Here is a 14,125-nt window from a genome sequence, read left to right as displayed (position 1 = left end):
AGGTTCGGAAAGCTCGCGCAGCTGCCTCCAGGCAGGACAACGCTGCCATACAGATGCTTTTCTTAAGGAATCTTAATGAAATAAAAAACAAAAGAACATACCAGAATTAAAGGATCATTGGATGGGCAGAGGAATAAACACATACACTCAGAGTTAAAAAATTGTCTGCAGTGCTGAAATACTGTAAAATAACCAGAACCTCTGTGTGTGCTTTGTCTCAGCAGGTTGAAGATGGTTGGTGCCCTGCTGGTTACGCTCTGGCTGTGCATGGTCACCCTCGGCAGCGGCTCTGGTAAGGACGTGGCATGCGATGGGTCTGCCCGATTATCACGGGGAAGAGCTGATCTGAGGCCGGAGAAAGAAAACTGGCTGCAGGGATTTTTAAGCATTTACAGTATTCCTGGATGAAATGGTCGTGTGTGAAATACTTTAGCAAAATGCATGAACGGGACATTAGTTCTGTGTGGGTATTGTATAATGCTCACGTATAGAGACTACGAGCATGGTGTAAAGGGTGCATAAGCAAACAGCAGTAAGCATCATCTCAACGTAAAAGTGCTTTGCAAATTCAAGCTGCCCACTTGATCAGTGTTGTTATTCCCCTTCTGCGAGGGGTGAAACTGGGGCTTGGCACGTGGCTCTGACTTGTTACTGAGTTGCGAGCAGGACCTGGGCTTGAACCTGAACTCTGCTATTCCTGGTTGGATCCGGAGGGGGTAGAAATTCCGGCTCTTGGATTCTGACTCATGCCTCAGCAACGCAAAGGGAGAGGGGAACTTCTTGAGTAAGAGGAGCTCTCATACCCGTCTCACTGAGTCACTTTCCTGACAGGAAATATGTTGTCATGCTCGCAGCTCCGCTGGCACACATTCAGCCCAGCTCTTGTGAAGAGGCAGATTGTGTGCATCTCTGCTCCGGACTTCCTATTTGGGGGTGGAAGGAGACAGCATGATTTGCAGGAGGCGAGTGGAAAGGGGGAGGGAGGAAAGAACAGGCGCTGGCTTTATAGGGGGAAATGTTCAGAAAAAAGGACTGTGCAGGGGATTGACAAGTCCCCCCCATGAGCCCTTGCCCCTCTGCAGCACTGGCAAATGAGCAGTTATAATACCCTGAGCAGATGAACAGCTCTTGTATCATTATCTCTTGGACCACGCGGAATTATCGGGGCCAGGTTCACAACATGCACCTCAGCAAGGTTCATCTCAGTGCGGGGTTCATTGCAGAGGCTGAAGGCTGGGAGGCTTTTCTCCTTGGGTTGCCCAAGGGCTGCAGGCATTCACAATAGGCTGTAGTCTTCAGTAGGGGATGTCCCATTCTGGCTAACGGGGGCCTGGTGGAAGTGGTGAGCAATGGGGAAACAGCAAAGAAGAAAGAATATATGGTCCAGGTCTCCCCTGCTAAGGCCTAGGTAGTAGGAGTGCGTGGAAAAGGAGGGACCCAGCGACGCAGATCGCCGCTGCTCGCTGGGAAAATCCCCGCTTTGCGGGTGCTTCTGGACGTGCTGTTCTGCTCTCCACCAACGCAATATCCTCCTCCTGCTGAGGCAGCGTTACGACACTCCACGTGCGGTCATCTTGGGCTTTTTCAGAAATGGGAGGTAGGTGCAATTGAATCAGGATTGCCCAGGAAATGTTAGAGCAACTCTAAAAGCTGAGGCTGTCAGCTGGGAGCTGTGAAATGGCACCCTGGCGTTTGGGTCATGCAGGCTCCTGCCAGTTGATCTGGCAGAACCCTCCATGCATTTCTGCAAGGTATTTAGTGCTTTTTAAATATTCCTCCTTTAGCAGAGGTTTTCTGTACGGGATGGTTAAAGCCCTTGTAGAGTGCTGCAAGAACATAAGTGTCAGAGGGTGATGCATGGGACACATGAAAATACATTTCTTCTGCAAATCCACTGTAGTGAGTTTAATTTTCTGCAGATCTGTGGGTGACAGACTCACTCTTCAGTTCAGAGCTCCCTTTTTGTTCCATGGACATCATAAACCACTTTTATCTTTTGTTGTTCTATATGAGCTTGTATGGCTGTTTGTACTTGGACGGAGGGGCGGCCGTCTGTGCAACCCTCTGTTACACTGTGGGGTTTCCTGGAACTGGCACCAAAAGGCAACTGGAGCTCGTTTCACCCTTGCAAAGTCGTAAACACAGACAGTGTGGGAGACTGGACATGCTCTGATAATGTTACAGCATTTGGGCTTGCTTTTTCTTCTCGGAGCAGAGAGCATAGGTGAGGGGAGCAGAGCGGAGGCTGTCTGGAGTGAATGCAGAAGGGCTGTGCACAGCCTGCAGCTTCCCCGGTGGTCTCCTAACACCAGGCGAGGCCATGGAGATGGGTCGCTCTCACCGGGGAACTTAGCTCCTGGGATATTTAAGGTGTATAACTTGGTAGGGATGTGTCATTTCAGCTGGATCTTCTTCTGTGCTTTGCTATAATGGTCATGGCTGGGGGCTGGAGGAGGCTGGAGGCAGGGGCAGGAGCAGGAGTTCTGTTGTGGTTTGCTGCCACTTTTCCTGCCTGCCTCTGTGGCCCTCCCAGGGGAGCAGCGTGGTCAGCGCAGACCAGACTGCCCCAAGCCAGGGGTACCAGCTCTGCTGAGTCCCGAGCTCTCTGAGCTTACAGAGGGGATAAAGAGCAAACATTTACTAAATTTCAGCTATGAAACACCAGCACTGCTCTGGCTGTAATGCAGACAGCCTTTCCATCCAGTTCAGCCAGCATGGCTGACAGGCTCCCTGGCAGTGCGTCAGAAAGCTTCAGCGTTGTACTTCAGCCTACTTCTTGCTGGAGAGAAAAATCTGCAAACTTTTTTTTTCCCTCTAAAAATTTTGCCAACCGCACTGTGGCTCTAAACATCCGTTCTTTGGGCTCTGCTGTTTCTGCTGGGTATGGAGGCTGGTGCTGAAACAAAATCATTTGCTGAAAGGGAAAAATCATTTGCAAGCTGGAAGAGGAAAGAAATGCGATCTGAGTAGTGTAGAGTAAAAGACTTGGAGTCTGAGACTGAATTTGTGCCTGAGTCTGCTACTCACTCATGCTGTATGCGTGGGCAAGTCTCTTCTGGTCTTGAGAATATACATGATCTGCAGTGCCTGGGTTTGAATTCCTTACTCGTGACCTTTGGGACATTGTTTGCAATGGTACTCGGGGTCTTCTGCTTTCCTTGCCTCAACTAAGCCATCCTTAAGATGGAAATAAGGCTTAGATCTCTGCACTTGTGTTGTAGGGTGCTTAATGAACCCAGATGCTCTGATATCCAGAGAAGGATAGCAAAAAACGATGAACCCAGTTTCGGTCTTACAATGATTTCTTTGGTGCTACTGAAGTCATATAAATATACACTGGCTTAAAAGAGATGAAAAACCAGTCGGACAAAGAACATAACAGCCAGTATGAATACAGAATAACCCTATCTTCTTGTTTCCAAACAAAGCTGGCCTATGTTAGATTCCGACTTATTTAGAAGATGTAGCTGTAGTTGTGCTCCTTGTTCCATTTTTCCCTCTCTGCTAACCAGGCTGCTCCCTCATTCTCCAAGAGCTCCCAGCTTTCGCAGGGCGAGGAGTATTGTCTTGGGGAATTAGAAAAGCAGAAGAATATTGCTGCCAGGAGAGGAGGAGCAGCCGCATGCTGATTATCTAAAGGACCCACCTAGTGTGAACAGGTAACTGCTGTGCATAAATAGCCCTTTGGTGGGAGGAAGCATCGTGTGTGCATAGGAAAATCCACTGACAGCTCCCCTGGGAGCTATCAGGTGGGCTGCGGGGTAGGATGAGCCCAGAACTGGGGCCAGCTTCTGCCCAGAGTGACACCACCCTGCTGTAAAGCAGCCAGGAGCTTATGTCCTGGGAGTTTTATTTCAGGCTTTGCTGTTATTTCCTGGGTTCTGAGCACGTCTCTTACACTCCCCCATACCAGAGGCTCTCAGGCACTGGTTTTGTCCCCTCTGAAGTTGGCTCCAAAGCGCCAGACATCACCAGTGCTTCTGGATTCAGGTGGTGGGTGGAGCAGCAAAGGTCCAACTGCAGCGAGCCAGAAACCGAGGTCCGGCTCTGGAGGTCAGAGCTGCCGCCTGCACCATCTCTCCCGTGTGCCGATCTGCACTGCATGTCTCTCGTGCTTAGCAAAGAGGCAGAGTAGTTACTTACGGCCAGGGGAAATTTGCAGATTAATAAATTACTGTCTGTAAAATACTTTGAAGATGGAAAGCCCTGCGCAGTTCCTCAGGATTATTACTATATAGCTCTTATTCTACTGATGGGGTTCCATTGGCCTTATTTTCCTTATGATTTATGACAGCCCCAGAAGCTGAGAAGCTTATTTTAGTGTGTAAAGTCAAAAGAAAAATAGATTAAACGGCATTATTGTTTTCTAAAGAGACTAAATCCCTCACCCATCATCTTCTCCTGGGATTTCCTGACTTCCTCCTACTCTTCCAATATCAGCTTCTTGCTGTCCTAGTTTAGGACATGATTTTGTAAACCATCCATACCCGTCTGTGAGTTATTGTGGTTGTAGAATTTTATGGCACTTGGGGACATGAAGTTATTCAACACCAAGGATGTTGAAAGGTGCATAGCCCTGAAGTGGATGGAGATAAAACCTGCAGAGCAGAGCTGGCCTGGGTGCAGATGTGTAACCGCAGCCGCCAGCCTCCCTGCGCACCAGCCAGAGTTGTGCCCGCTGAGGAGATAAGACCTCGCTTCTGCGTCTTGTCAGCTGAGGAAATAGGTTGTGAGGGGTGAGTTTTGTGCACGGAGGTGCAGAAACATATGGAAGAAAGCAGCCCATTTTGGGTGTGGTGCTGATGTGATATTGGACGGTCTCTTTTGCTCCTCTGTGTGTATCAAATAGGGCGTCAGGGGACATTGGGGACCTGCCTCCTACCTATATCCATCATGTCCCCCCACTGCAGCTGCACAGTTGTGAGCTTGGTCTCATACATTTTATTGCACACAAGTGACTTCTGCCAGGCTCGTAGACCCTTATGGTACATTTTACTGCCTGCTGCATTTTTTCAGTTCCTGTCCTCATCTGAGAACAACTGCTGCAGTGGTTTTTTTTTTTTATGCAGACATTCCTGTGGATGTTTGTAGTTGGCAGTGCAGAATTGTTGACTGTATTTTAAAGCAGGCAACAGAGACCCTGGCTAAGTGCAATAACTAAGCTGCGTGGGTTTAACTAAGCAAGCCTGTGGCAGAGCCAGGAGTTGAGCCTGGACCTTGTCAAGTCCCAGTCTGATGTCCCAGGCACACAGAAGAGCCCCTGCCAGTTTGAGCACAGCTCTACGGTGGTGCTAGTCAGGTAAACCTCCTTTTCATGCTGCCTCTCCTACAGATGGTTTTGCAAGGGGCCGTTCCGTTCCCCCCCCTCCCCCCCGTGCTGCTCTGCTTTGCTTCACGCAGCGGTTTCCTCAGTGAAGTGGGATGGAAAGTAGCTATTTGCTCCTTTTCTCCTTCAGGCTTTGAAGCAGTTCATACCCCTAACTTTATCGTTTTGATTTTTTGATCTCAATTTTAAAAAAAGCCTCCAGGAAAACATGTCAAGTTTGCTGGAGAAAACCGAAAATTTTTTTTTTTTGGCCCAGTTGCTGGAGGTAACCAAAATGCTCAGTGCCACATACAGTAAACACAGCTTTACGCACAGATAGAGAGTGAAGGCATGGAGCTCACTGTGGAGGAGTTTTAAAAGACACAAACAACAGCTACCCTTCCCCGCGTTACAGGCTGTGCTTGATTGCGTAAGGAAACTTGGAGTCAGGAGCTATGGGCTCCATTACAGAGTCACTGTTTTCTGGTTGTCCTGCCTTGGCTGCTTCCTCTGGGGTTCTGGCTGTGCTGAAGTCAACAGAAGTTTACGCAGTCAGCTTGATTTTCGTGAAGTTGGCAGAGAGGCAGACTGTCACACCTGTTTAAACTAGACTTTCAGGATCTAAAGTTAAACAACCACGATGTATAAGTGCTTTTGGAAATGATGAACCATTCTGCAACAGAAAGTCCTTTTCCTTCTTCCTTTCTCGGCTGTCCTATCTATTTAAATGATAAAAGTGGTTGGGGGGGGAGAGAGAGAGACTCCATCCTTGCGTGCAGCATCCAGTGGAGCTGCTTCCATGGGGCATCACAGCAACACAGGATGAATATGGTAAGACTTGGGAGAAGTGTAAATCCACATCGCCTGTGCCATTGCAGCAGAACCGGGCGGGTGGGGCCGGGCTGTGTGCTGTGCGTTGGAGCCGGTTACGGGGAAGTTTGTGCCAGGACCACTTCCATTTACTTGCTCTATTGGAGAGGCTGTGGGAACAAGGCAGTGACGTTAAAACGGGCCCTTTTTGATGCGTTTCCACTGGAAGCCAGATTATAAATTCCTGCAGAGTTTGTGCAACTTCCAGGCTGAGCCTCCAAGGCAGTGTTGAGCTACGACCAGTTTTTAGGCATTCTCTGTCCATTATCACTGCTGTGGAGATAGTGGGATCAAATGAGCTAGCTGATCTTGGCTAGGGCTTAACCCAAGCTCTCTGTCATTCCCACCGATTTCAGTGTTTGGGTCTGTGCCTCTTCTCCCAGTTCAGGGAAGATGTTCTCATTTGTTTTGTTCCATGCTACCCTCCCTCTGCCGTGTTGTACGGTCAGATGGGATACAGACCGCATGGGAAACGCTGCCCTGCCACGCTGCCTCATTGCGCAGCAGCTGAGCAAAGCACACGGCCGGGGAGCGTGCTGCCGTGGGGTGGTCTTGTGCAGGATGCGCGCGTGAAAGGAAGAATGCAGACGCAGTGGAAGAGTGGGTGCTCCTGGCACCGTAAATGGAAAGCTCACCCACGCGTGGCTGCTGGCCACAGCTGGTACCTCCTGTGCTCACAGCGCTCTGCTCCGTTCAGCCCCACTTCCTCTGCTTCCTTCTCACTGACTGCTCTGAGCTTGAACGAGGGTGGGGGGAAAAAAATTTTAAGGTAGTAATGGTTAATTCTCACTTAATCGCTTTGCCTGACAAGTTTTTTCTGCCTTATTGATGTTGATTCTTGCATCAAGCTAACCGCTGGCCTGGCCGTGCTCCCCAGGTGAAGGCTGACTCATATCAGCTTTGCTTTAAGGTGATGCAGCAGGGGTGGGCAAAGAAAGTAGGAAGCTGTTGAGGTAGTGCAGCCCCATTTGATGTTACTGCTGAAATGGCGTGGGGAAGAGGAGTCTGCCGTGTCATTCAACTGGCAGCATTGATGGCTTCGTGTCCTGCTGCCACTGCACAGTCCCAGACTGCGTGCAAGGCAGGCCCCCTCCCAAGATTAGAAGCAATTAAGAAGGGTGCATCAATTTGGCAAATGGCAGGGTAATTTGTGCCGGCATGATAGATGGCTTCTCATAAGAATGGCTCTTTGTTATTTCTTCCCAGAAATTTTAACTAGGGGAAGCCTTTGTTTGTTTAACCAGGGGAATGCCAGGGAGGGAAGGGGTGGAGGTGGTCTGGAGCTGGTAGAGTTTTGGTGGTTGAGAATTTTTTTTTTAAATGCAGGTACTTAAGATGACTGCATAGAAATGCCAAACCATGGAGAAAATGGGACAGTATTTCTTGATGTGGCCTTACTTAGGTTTTCTTTTTTGATCCATGGGTTAAACAGTTTGAAAAATCCAAATAATTGCACCAATTTCATCTCTGTTTTGACTGTGTGGGTGCTTTTCATGGGTGTTGCAGATGCATCTCAGGAGCATTTCAGGTGTGTGTATTCAGAGCTCTGTTCCCAAGGGGGTAAATCAGTGCAATAAGTGAAAGGTTGGGAAAGGTTTCTAGAAGTGTCTGTTTTCACCTTTATGCAGCTGAGCAAGATCTTTTTTTTTCTTCTCTCCTTTCATTTTCTACTTTGCATCTGGAGAAGCCACTGTCTTCAGCTTTGTTTGGCTTCTGAGAAGGAATCTGTTTTGGGATACCTGGTGTTTAAGGGCGTCGTAGCACCAGATTCAAAAATGGGACAGATCTGACTATTTCTGTAACAGAAGATCAGTAGTAGATACCCCTATGAACACGGATACAGTCCAAGCAAGGAAGACATTTGGAGTGAACTTTGCCAGTTCACCTAGTTCCCAGTGCGCATCAGGGAGGAGCAGTAGCACAGCAGCCCACTCTTATCTTTATCTCAAGGCACATGAAATCAAGATGGGCATCCTCACCCTGACCTTTCTGTCTGCATTTTCTCTTCCAATATTGGAGGTGGTGTTTCCTTCTACCATGCAGCCTCCCTCCAGCCTGTATAATCTCCATCCCTTTTCCCAAGCAGGGCTGTGGAAACAGGACCGTTTCTTGCCTTTTTCCTGCATTGTCTGTCACGGGTAAGTGTTATGGGTCACAGGCTGCCCTGCCTGTGATTACAGAGCACCCAGCAGTAAGAGGGGTCAGTTGAGACATCTGCAGTACACCTCACCAGTAGTGAGAAAAAAATGGCTTCTTTTAAAAGTGTTTTGCAGAGGCATTTCTAGGAAGATGCATTTGAGGGATGGTGGATTTTTAGAGAATTTTATTTATCCCTCAGTTATGTGTGTAGTGCTCCGTTCGCTGCAGCATGGAAGGGACCACGGAGTTGCATATAGCTCCTCTCTTCACTGGTTTCCATTTGTTAGTGAACCTCTGAAGTCAGAGCATGAATGCTGATCCCACTTGAATGCTGATCCCACTCGATTTAATCAGGAGCTGCTCTTAACTCTGTTTTGTGCAGGAAACATTTCAAGAGAGAAGAAACTCCCTTCCTAGGCTTAGCCACTGAAAACAAGTGTGAGTTGCTGCAAATGGGCACAGCACAGTAGAAGTTAGTGCTGTTTCTTACAATTAGAACTGCGTTCTTGCATCTTCTTTCTGCAATGCCCTTTCAAATATTGTTACTGGAGCCAGGATGTGTGTGTGTGTATATGTGTATTTTTTATTTTCTTTTCATAGTGGGAGCTGCTTTATGCCATTTTTTTCAGGCTATCTCCAGTTTAGACTGACATCCAAGTAGCTGCATGCTGGTGTTAGCAGCAAATAGACTCTGAATATCCAATAAAGATTAAAATAGTGGAAGGGGCACAAAATGTTGCCGGGAGCTGTTGGATGCAAATAAAATGATAGCAATAATAATGTGAGCATCCCCTCCGCTTTACACATGTGTGGGGAGTGCAGCCAGCTGCCTGGGCTTGACCCATCCGCTGGGGTCTGCTGCAAAAGTGACACTACGGCAAAGTATGTTGCTGGCACAGGGAGAAGAGCCACATCATAGCCGAGGACGAAGAGGCTCATAACGGCGTGTATGAGGGATGCCCTGCAGTCCCCTCACATGCCGTGTCAGGCAGAGCTCAGCTATCTCAGGCATAAAATGCCCCCAAAAATCGAAATAGCAGTACTACTGTCAGCATGGCATGGGGAGGAGGGAAGTTGCGTGAAGTGCCACGACTTCTGTCCTGGGTGTTTTATGTGTGAAGGAGGTCTCGCTCCAGCCCATGGCGTTTCTGCCATCTCTGCTGTGAATGATGGGCTGTGGCTTTGCTCCCTGAGCCCTCGGAGCCGTGCTGGGCTGGCTTTGCCCTGGCAGCCAGGAGGAGTCCCTGCCAGCAGGGTGGCAAGCACAGCCTGCGATCTCAGGCTGCACGGCTGCTTCTGCGGTCTGTGTGTAGCTGCTCGTTACCACACGGTTACGTGCTGTGTTTGGGGTTCAGCTCAGAGCATGCAACACCCCAAGGCAGGACAAGTGTGGGGAGCCTTAGGACTAGCTGTTCGGTGTGGTGGTGTTCCTGAAGTCAGGCGAATTAGCCAGCTCTGAGACAAAATCTCCAGGTACAGCTCTTATAGTAAAGAACAGTAACAGTTGCCTCTTCCCCAGCCAAGAAGACAAGGCCCACACATTGCTTTTGAGTAATCTAGGAAGAAAAAAAATAAAGTAATTGTATTTATTTTCAATAACTCATTCAGGTAGAACGGGTAAGTAGTTTTACAATGCTGATTCATGAGCTGTTGCAAAATGCAAAAGCTGTTCATGATTGCAAATTTCATTGATCTTGTCTCCCAGAATTTCAGTACTGTAATGTTTTATATAGTTTTCTTCCTCTCCAGTCCTACCATTTGAAGTAATAAGGACAATTTGCCTTTATGCAGCCCAAGAGGAGACAGCAAAGTCAGGTGCCGGGAGGAGAACCTGGGTGTCCTGATTTACAGACCTAGGTCTGCTCCTTTCAGAGGGAAGGCCTTTCTTTATAAAAACAAATGTCCGCCCTCCATGAATAGTGATCAGTCCTTTATCACACGATTAGCAGGCAGCCTCTGGCAGGCTCATTTGTCTCATTTACCACTGTATGGAAACTTGACCATGCCTAATCCAGTAGCTTTACCCCACCAGCATAAAGCAGCGTACTGGTTCCAGTTGGCCTCGACTATAGTGGTGACTAGGCTTCCAATAGTGGTTTGGTCTTTCAAAATGAGCCTTGGCGCTGGCTGTGGTGGCAGCCGTACTGGATGATGCTGTGGAGTTTTGAAAGAAATGTCTATGCGTTTCTTAGATGAGGAGCGATGGCACTCTCCAGCCATTTGGGTTTGGGGTTCCTGTTAGCAAATACTTATACTCTGGGTAGCTTCACTGCCTCTTCCTAGCCTGATTCACTCTCTTCCTCCAGAAGTAGCACTCTGTCATATGGGTGTTTGGCATACCATAGGAGGAGCAGTGCAGTTTGCATTTGCATTTATGTGTAAACCTGCCAGAAAACATTTCTATTCTTACTGGCCCAGATTCCTCCTCACTGTGACTAACCATTGCTGAGCCACAGGAGTTAGCATTGCTGCCCATCTTCTCAAAGGTTTATCTCTTTGCTTTTTTTAATTAAGTATGAATTTGGGGCCAAGCTACATCCCACTGTCTATTTAAGGAAGATAAAATGCCAGAAATCCTGCTTTGGGCCTGTGAAGTCAGATCAGAAGAATTGGGCTCAAAGAGCATATTGTATTCTGTTTTTTCTCTCGGTCCGAGTTCTTTTACTATCTGCAAACCGGAGAGGCCCTACCTAATGCCTCCCAGCAGCTACAAGAGATGCCCTGGGAAGCGTGCCGTGCCACGCTCTGCCTCGTCAGCATGGGGAGACAGGAGGTGCAGTGACAGCAGCTTCTCCGTGTCTCTCAGCTGGCGCCAGCAGTGCAGGTTGCCCTCGGGTTTGCTGACACCCTGGTGCCGTGCTTTGCTTGCACCGAGTCCCTTTGTGACTGGGCATCCTGATGGGTAGGAGGAATGGAGTGGAAAGGAGCACTTGGCAGAGAAATGGGTTTTGACTGTGCTGTTTGTCCCAAAACTATTCACTAATCACAAGAATAAATTAAAAAAAAAAAAAGGCACTGCACAGCTTTTTCTCATGCTACCCAGTTTCTATGTCAGCCTGAGTCTGCCATGAGCCACGCTGAGCACGTTGAACTGTGCTTGGGGATTGCACCTGGGGGCTGCCTGGGGATCCCCAGGAGAACCTGCTGCCACCTCCTCTATATTGTCTCTTCTGCCTCTCAGCCTCCCTTCCCAAACTTCACTATAAGCAGTCGCTACATGTCATTTATTAGTGCTTGTACTCTATGTGTTATCATAGCATGCACAGGCGTCGCATGAATCCATCGCAGGAAAGACAGTCCTCGCTCCCAGAACCCACAGTCCAGCTTCTTCTGGCAGGGGCAATGCCCATAGCTCTAAGGGAGGGTTGATGTTTGCAGTTTGGTTTTTTTTTTTTTTTCCTATTATTCAACACCTCTATCTCCATCTTCTCTGTCACTGTGCACGGATGCACACACACCTCTAGCATTGTTTTCATCCAAATTTTGTCTTCCCACACAAAGTTTTAGGGTTGAATCTTCTTGGAGCTCTCTAGGAAGCCTGGTGTTATGCATCCTATTGTCCTGATGGGGGATAAAGAGCTTGGAAGAAATGTAGGAGGTGTACAAATGAAAGGAGAGGTTTGCAGGTTGTCTGGAAATGAACACAGTATTCTTGCTCTGCTTTATAAAAGCCCAGTTTGCTTCCACTGAAAACACTATGTTTTTGCCTCTGATTTTAATGGGGACAGGACTAAGGGCTGTGGGGAACATGGGCAGAACTGTTTTTCTCCTGCAGACTTGCAAGCTAAGGTACCTTGTTCTTCCTGGCTGCAGAACGCTGCGATGACTGGGGTGTGGACACCATGAAGCAGATCCAGATTTATGATGGGGAACCTGCCAAGATCAAATGCCCACTTTTTGAGACCTTCTTGAAGTACAACTACAGCACAGCCCATTCTGCTGGCTTAACCCTGATCTGGTACAGGATCGGGCAGGACCGGGATCTGGAGGAGCCCATTAACTTTCGTCTCCCAGACAATCACATCAGCAAGGAGAAAGACACCCTTTGGTTCTGGCCTGCTCTTCTCAATGACACTGGGAATTATACGTGCATGCTCAGGTAGGTTGTGCAGTGTGGCTTCTTTATGTCTTCAGCGTAATCGAAGGACTTCCATGGACGTGGGAAAATTACGCTGTTAGCACCAGATCTTCCTGTAGGGAGAAGACCATTTACATAAGCATTAATGGGAAAAGAATCTTAGAATTATAAGACCGCTCAGTGCTGAGCCAATTTACATCGTAACAATGCTTGGAGCCTTGCAAACATTAATGAGCATGCCTTTCCTTGCTAGCTGCAAGTGTCCATGAAAATATCATTGCTAAGCCTATGGCAAAATCCATAGGCACTCACCATTAAGAAGTGATCTGTATGTCTAGAGTAAAAATAGCTTCAGAGGCAGGGGTAATGTTTTGACTGCATGTTAATTTGGCAAAGATTCATGAGATTCAGACTTCTAGGAAATTAAAAGTGTCTCTAAGTGTGGTACAAAATGAACATAGCATCTGCTATGCACTGAGCACAGGAGCTCTTTTTGATCTTCCTCATGTTGTCTCTTGTTCATCATGTCTTTGACCCTATTATCTGCTTTACCAGCAGGGGAGTGGATGTTGCTTGTTAGTCATCTTTATAGGCTTTTCTGAGCTAGTGTGGCCACCTCTGATGGTGTTTTCTTTCCCATTTATAAATGAGTCAACTAAGGCTGTATGTACCTCATCAGCGCTATCATGCTCGTTATTGCAGATGTGATTTTTATTTCATTCCACTGCTATAGGAGTAAACAAGTTTCAACTAATCAGCCGTATCCTTCTCTGTCCTTAGAAATACAACCTACTGCAGCAAAGTTGCATTTCCCTTGGAGGTTGTTCCGAAAGACCAACACTCTTGTGTGAGCCATTCAATAAAACCCGCCGAAGAGATGTTCTACTTGGAGCATGCCAATGAGAAGATCATATGTCCAGATATTGACGGGTTTTACCCTGCCAGTGTAACACCAACTGTCAAGTGGTACTTGGTAAGAAGGACTTATTTGGGCAGTGGGGGAATGCAGTGTTGTATCTGAAAAAGCAATGGTTGGCATGAGAATCATGGAGCTGTGTTTCAGAGTCTCCCCGGTGATGACTCTGTTTAATGAAGCTTTACTAATTTTAAGAGCTTTGTTTCCATTGAGTTCAAGGTTAAAACTGCTCTTGGAAGGGAATTGAGAGCTAACACTGAAACTTTTTTGACCAGCGTGCACAAGAGGAGAATACTCTGGCAGGGATTTAGGAACCTCAGTTCTGCTGCGGGCAGTGTGAGCCAGTCACTATCCCTATAAAGGAAACTGTGATTCATAGTCCCTATTCTATAAAAAACAAAACAAAACAAAACAAAAACCACCACACACACACACACAACCCCAAAACCCACACCAACAACAACAACAAAAAAACAACACAAAAAAAACCAAACCAAAACAAAAGAAAAAACACCCACCTGCTAATGAAAATAGCATTCTTTCCAAAATCCTTTGAGGTCAGGAAATAAAGTTGTACATCAGGCCTCTGCAAGGACTGTGGGTGCCCTGTTTGACATAATTCAGCAAACCTTTTTTCTGAAGACAGAGACATCCCTACCCCACCCTCCATACTGCTCTGATAATTAGACTATCTCCAGCCATCCTCAGGCTCTTGCCTACAGAATTACTGTTCAATTTTATTAAATTTTGACCTCGGTGTTTTTCTCTAGGTGGATGCCTTTAGTCAAGAGAGAATAAGAATTCTCAGGGGATGTAC

General features: G+C 47.5%; 1 protein-coding gene across 3 annotated transcripts in view; it reads left to right on the top strand.

The window, feature by feature from the left end:
* The window catches only part of IL1RAP (interleukin 1 receptor accessory protein), a 49,920-nt gene that overhangs the window by 17,346 nt on the left and 18,449 nt on the right, over positions 1-14,125 (top strand). For 2 of the 3 annotated variants that reach the window (XM_075157096.1, XM_075157097.1), the window contains exons 2-4: positions 225-292; positions 12,128-12,413; positions 13,173-13,365. In XM_075157096.1, the coding sequence (XP_075013197.1) occupies positions 232-292; positions 12,128-12,413; positions 13,173-13,365 (540 nt within the window). In that variant the 5' untranslated portion in view covers positions 225-231. Of the gene's footprint in view, positions 1-221; positions 293-12,127; positions 12,414-13,172; positions 13,366-14,125 lie in introns of all 3 variants that reach the window. The other variant, XM_075157098.1, reaches the window with a different exon arrangement.

Source organism: Calonectris borealis, chromosome 9 (genome assembly GCF_964195595.1).
Source record: "Calonectris borealis chromosome 9, bCalBor7.hap1.2, whole genome shotgun sequence".
Classification (NCBI taxonomy): Eukaryota; Metazoa; Chordata; class Aves; order Procellariiformes; family Procellariidae; genus Calonectris; species Calonectris borealis.
Note: the sequence above shows the minus strand (reverse complement) of the source record. Positions and strands in the feature narration are given on the sequence as shown.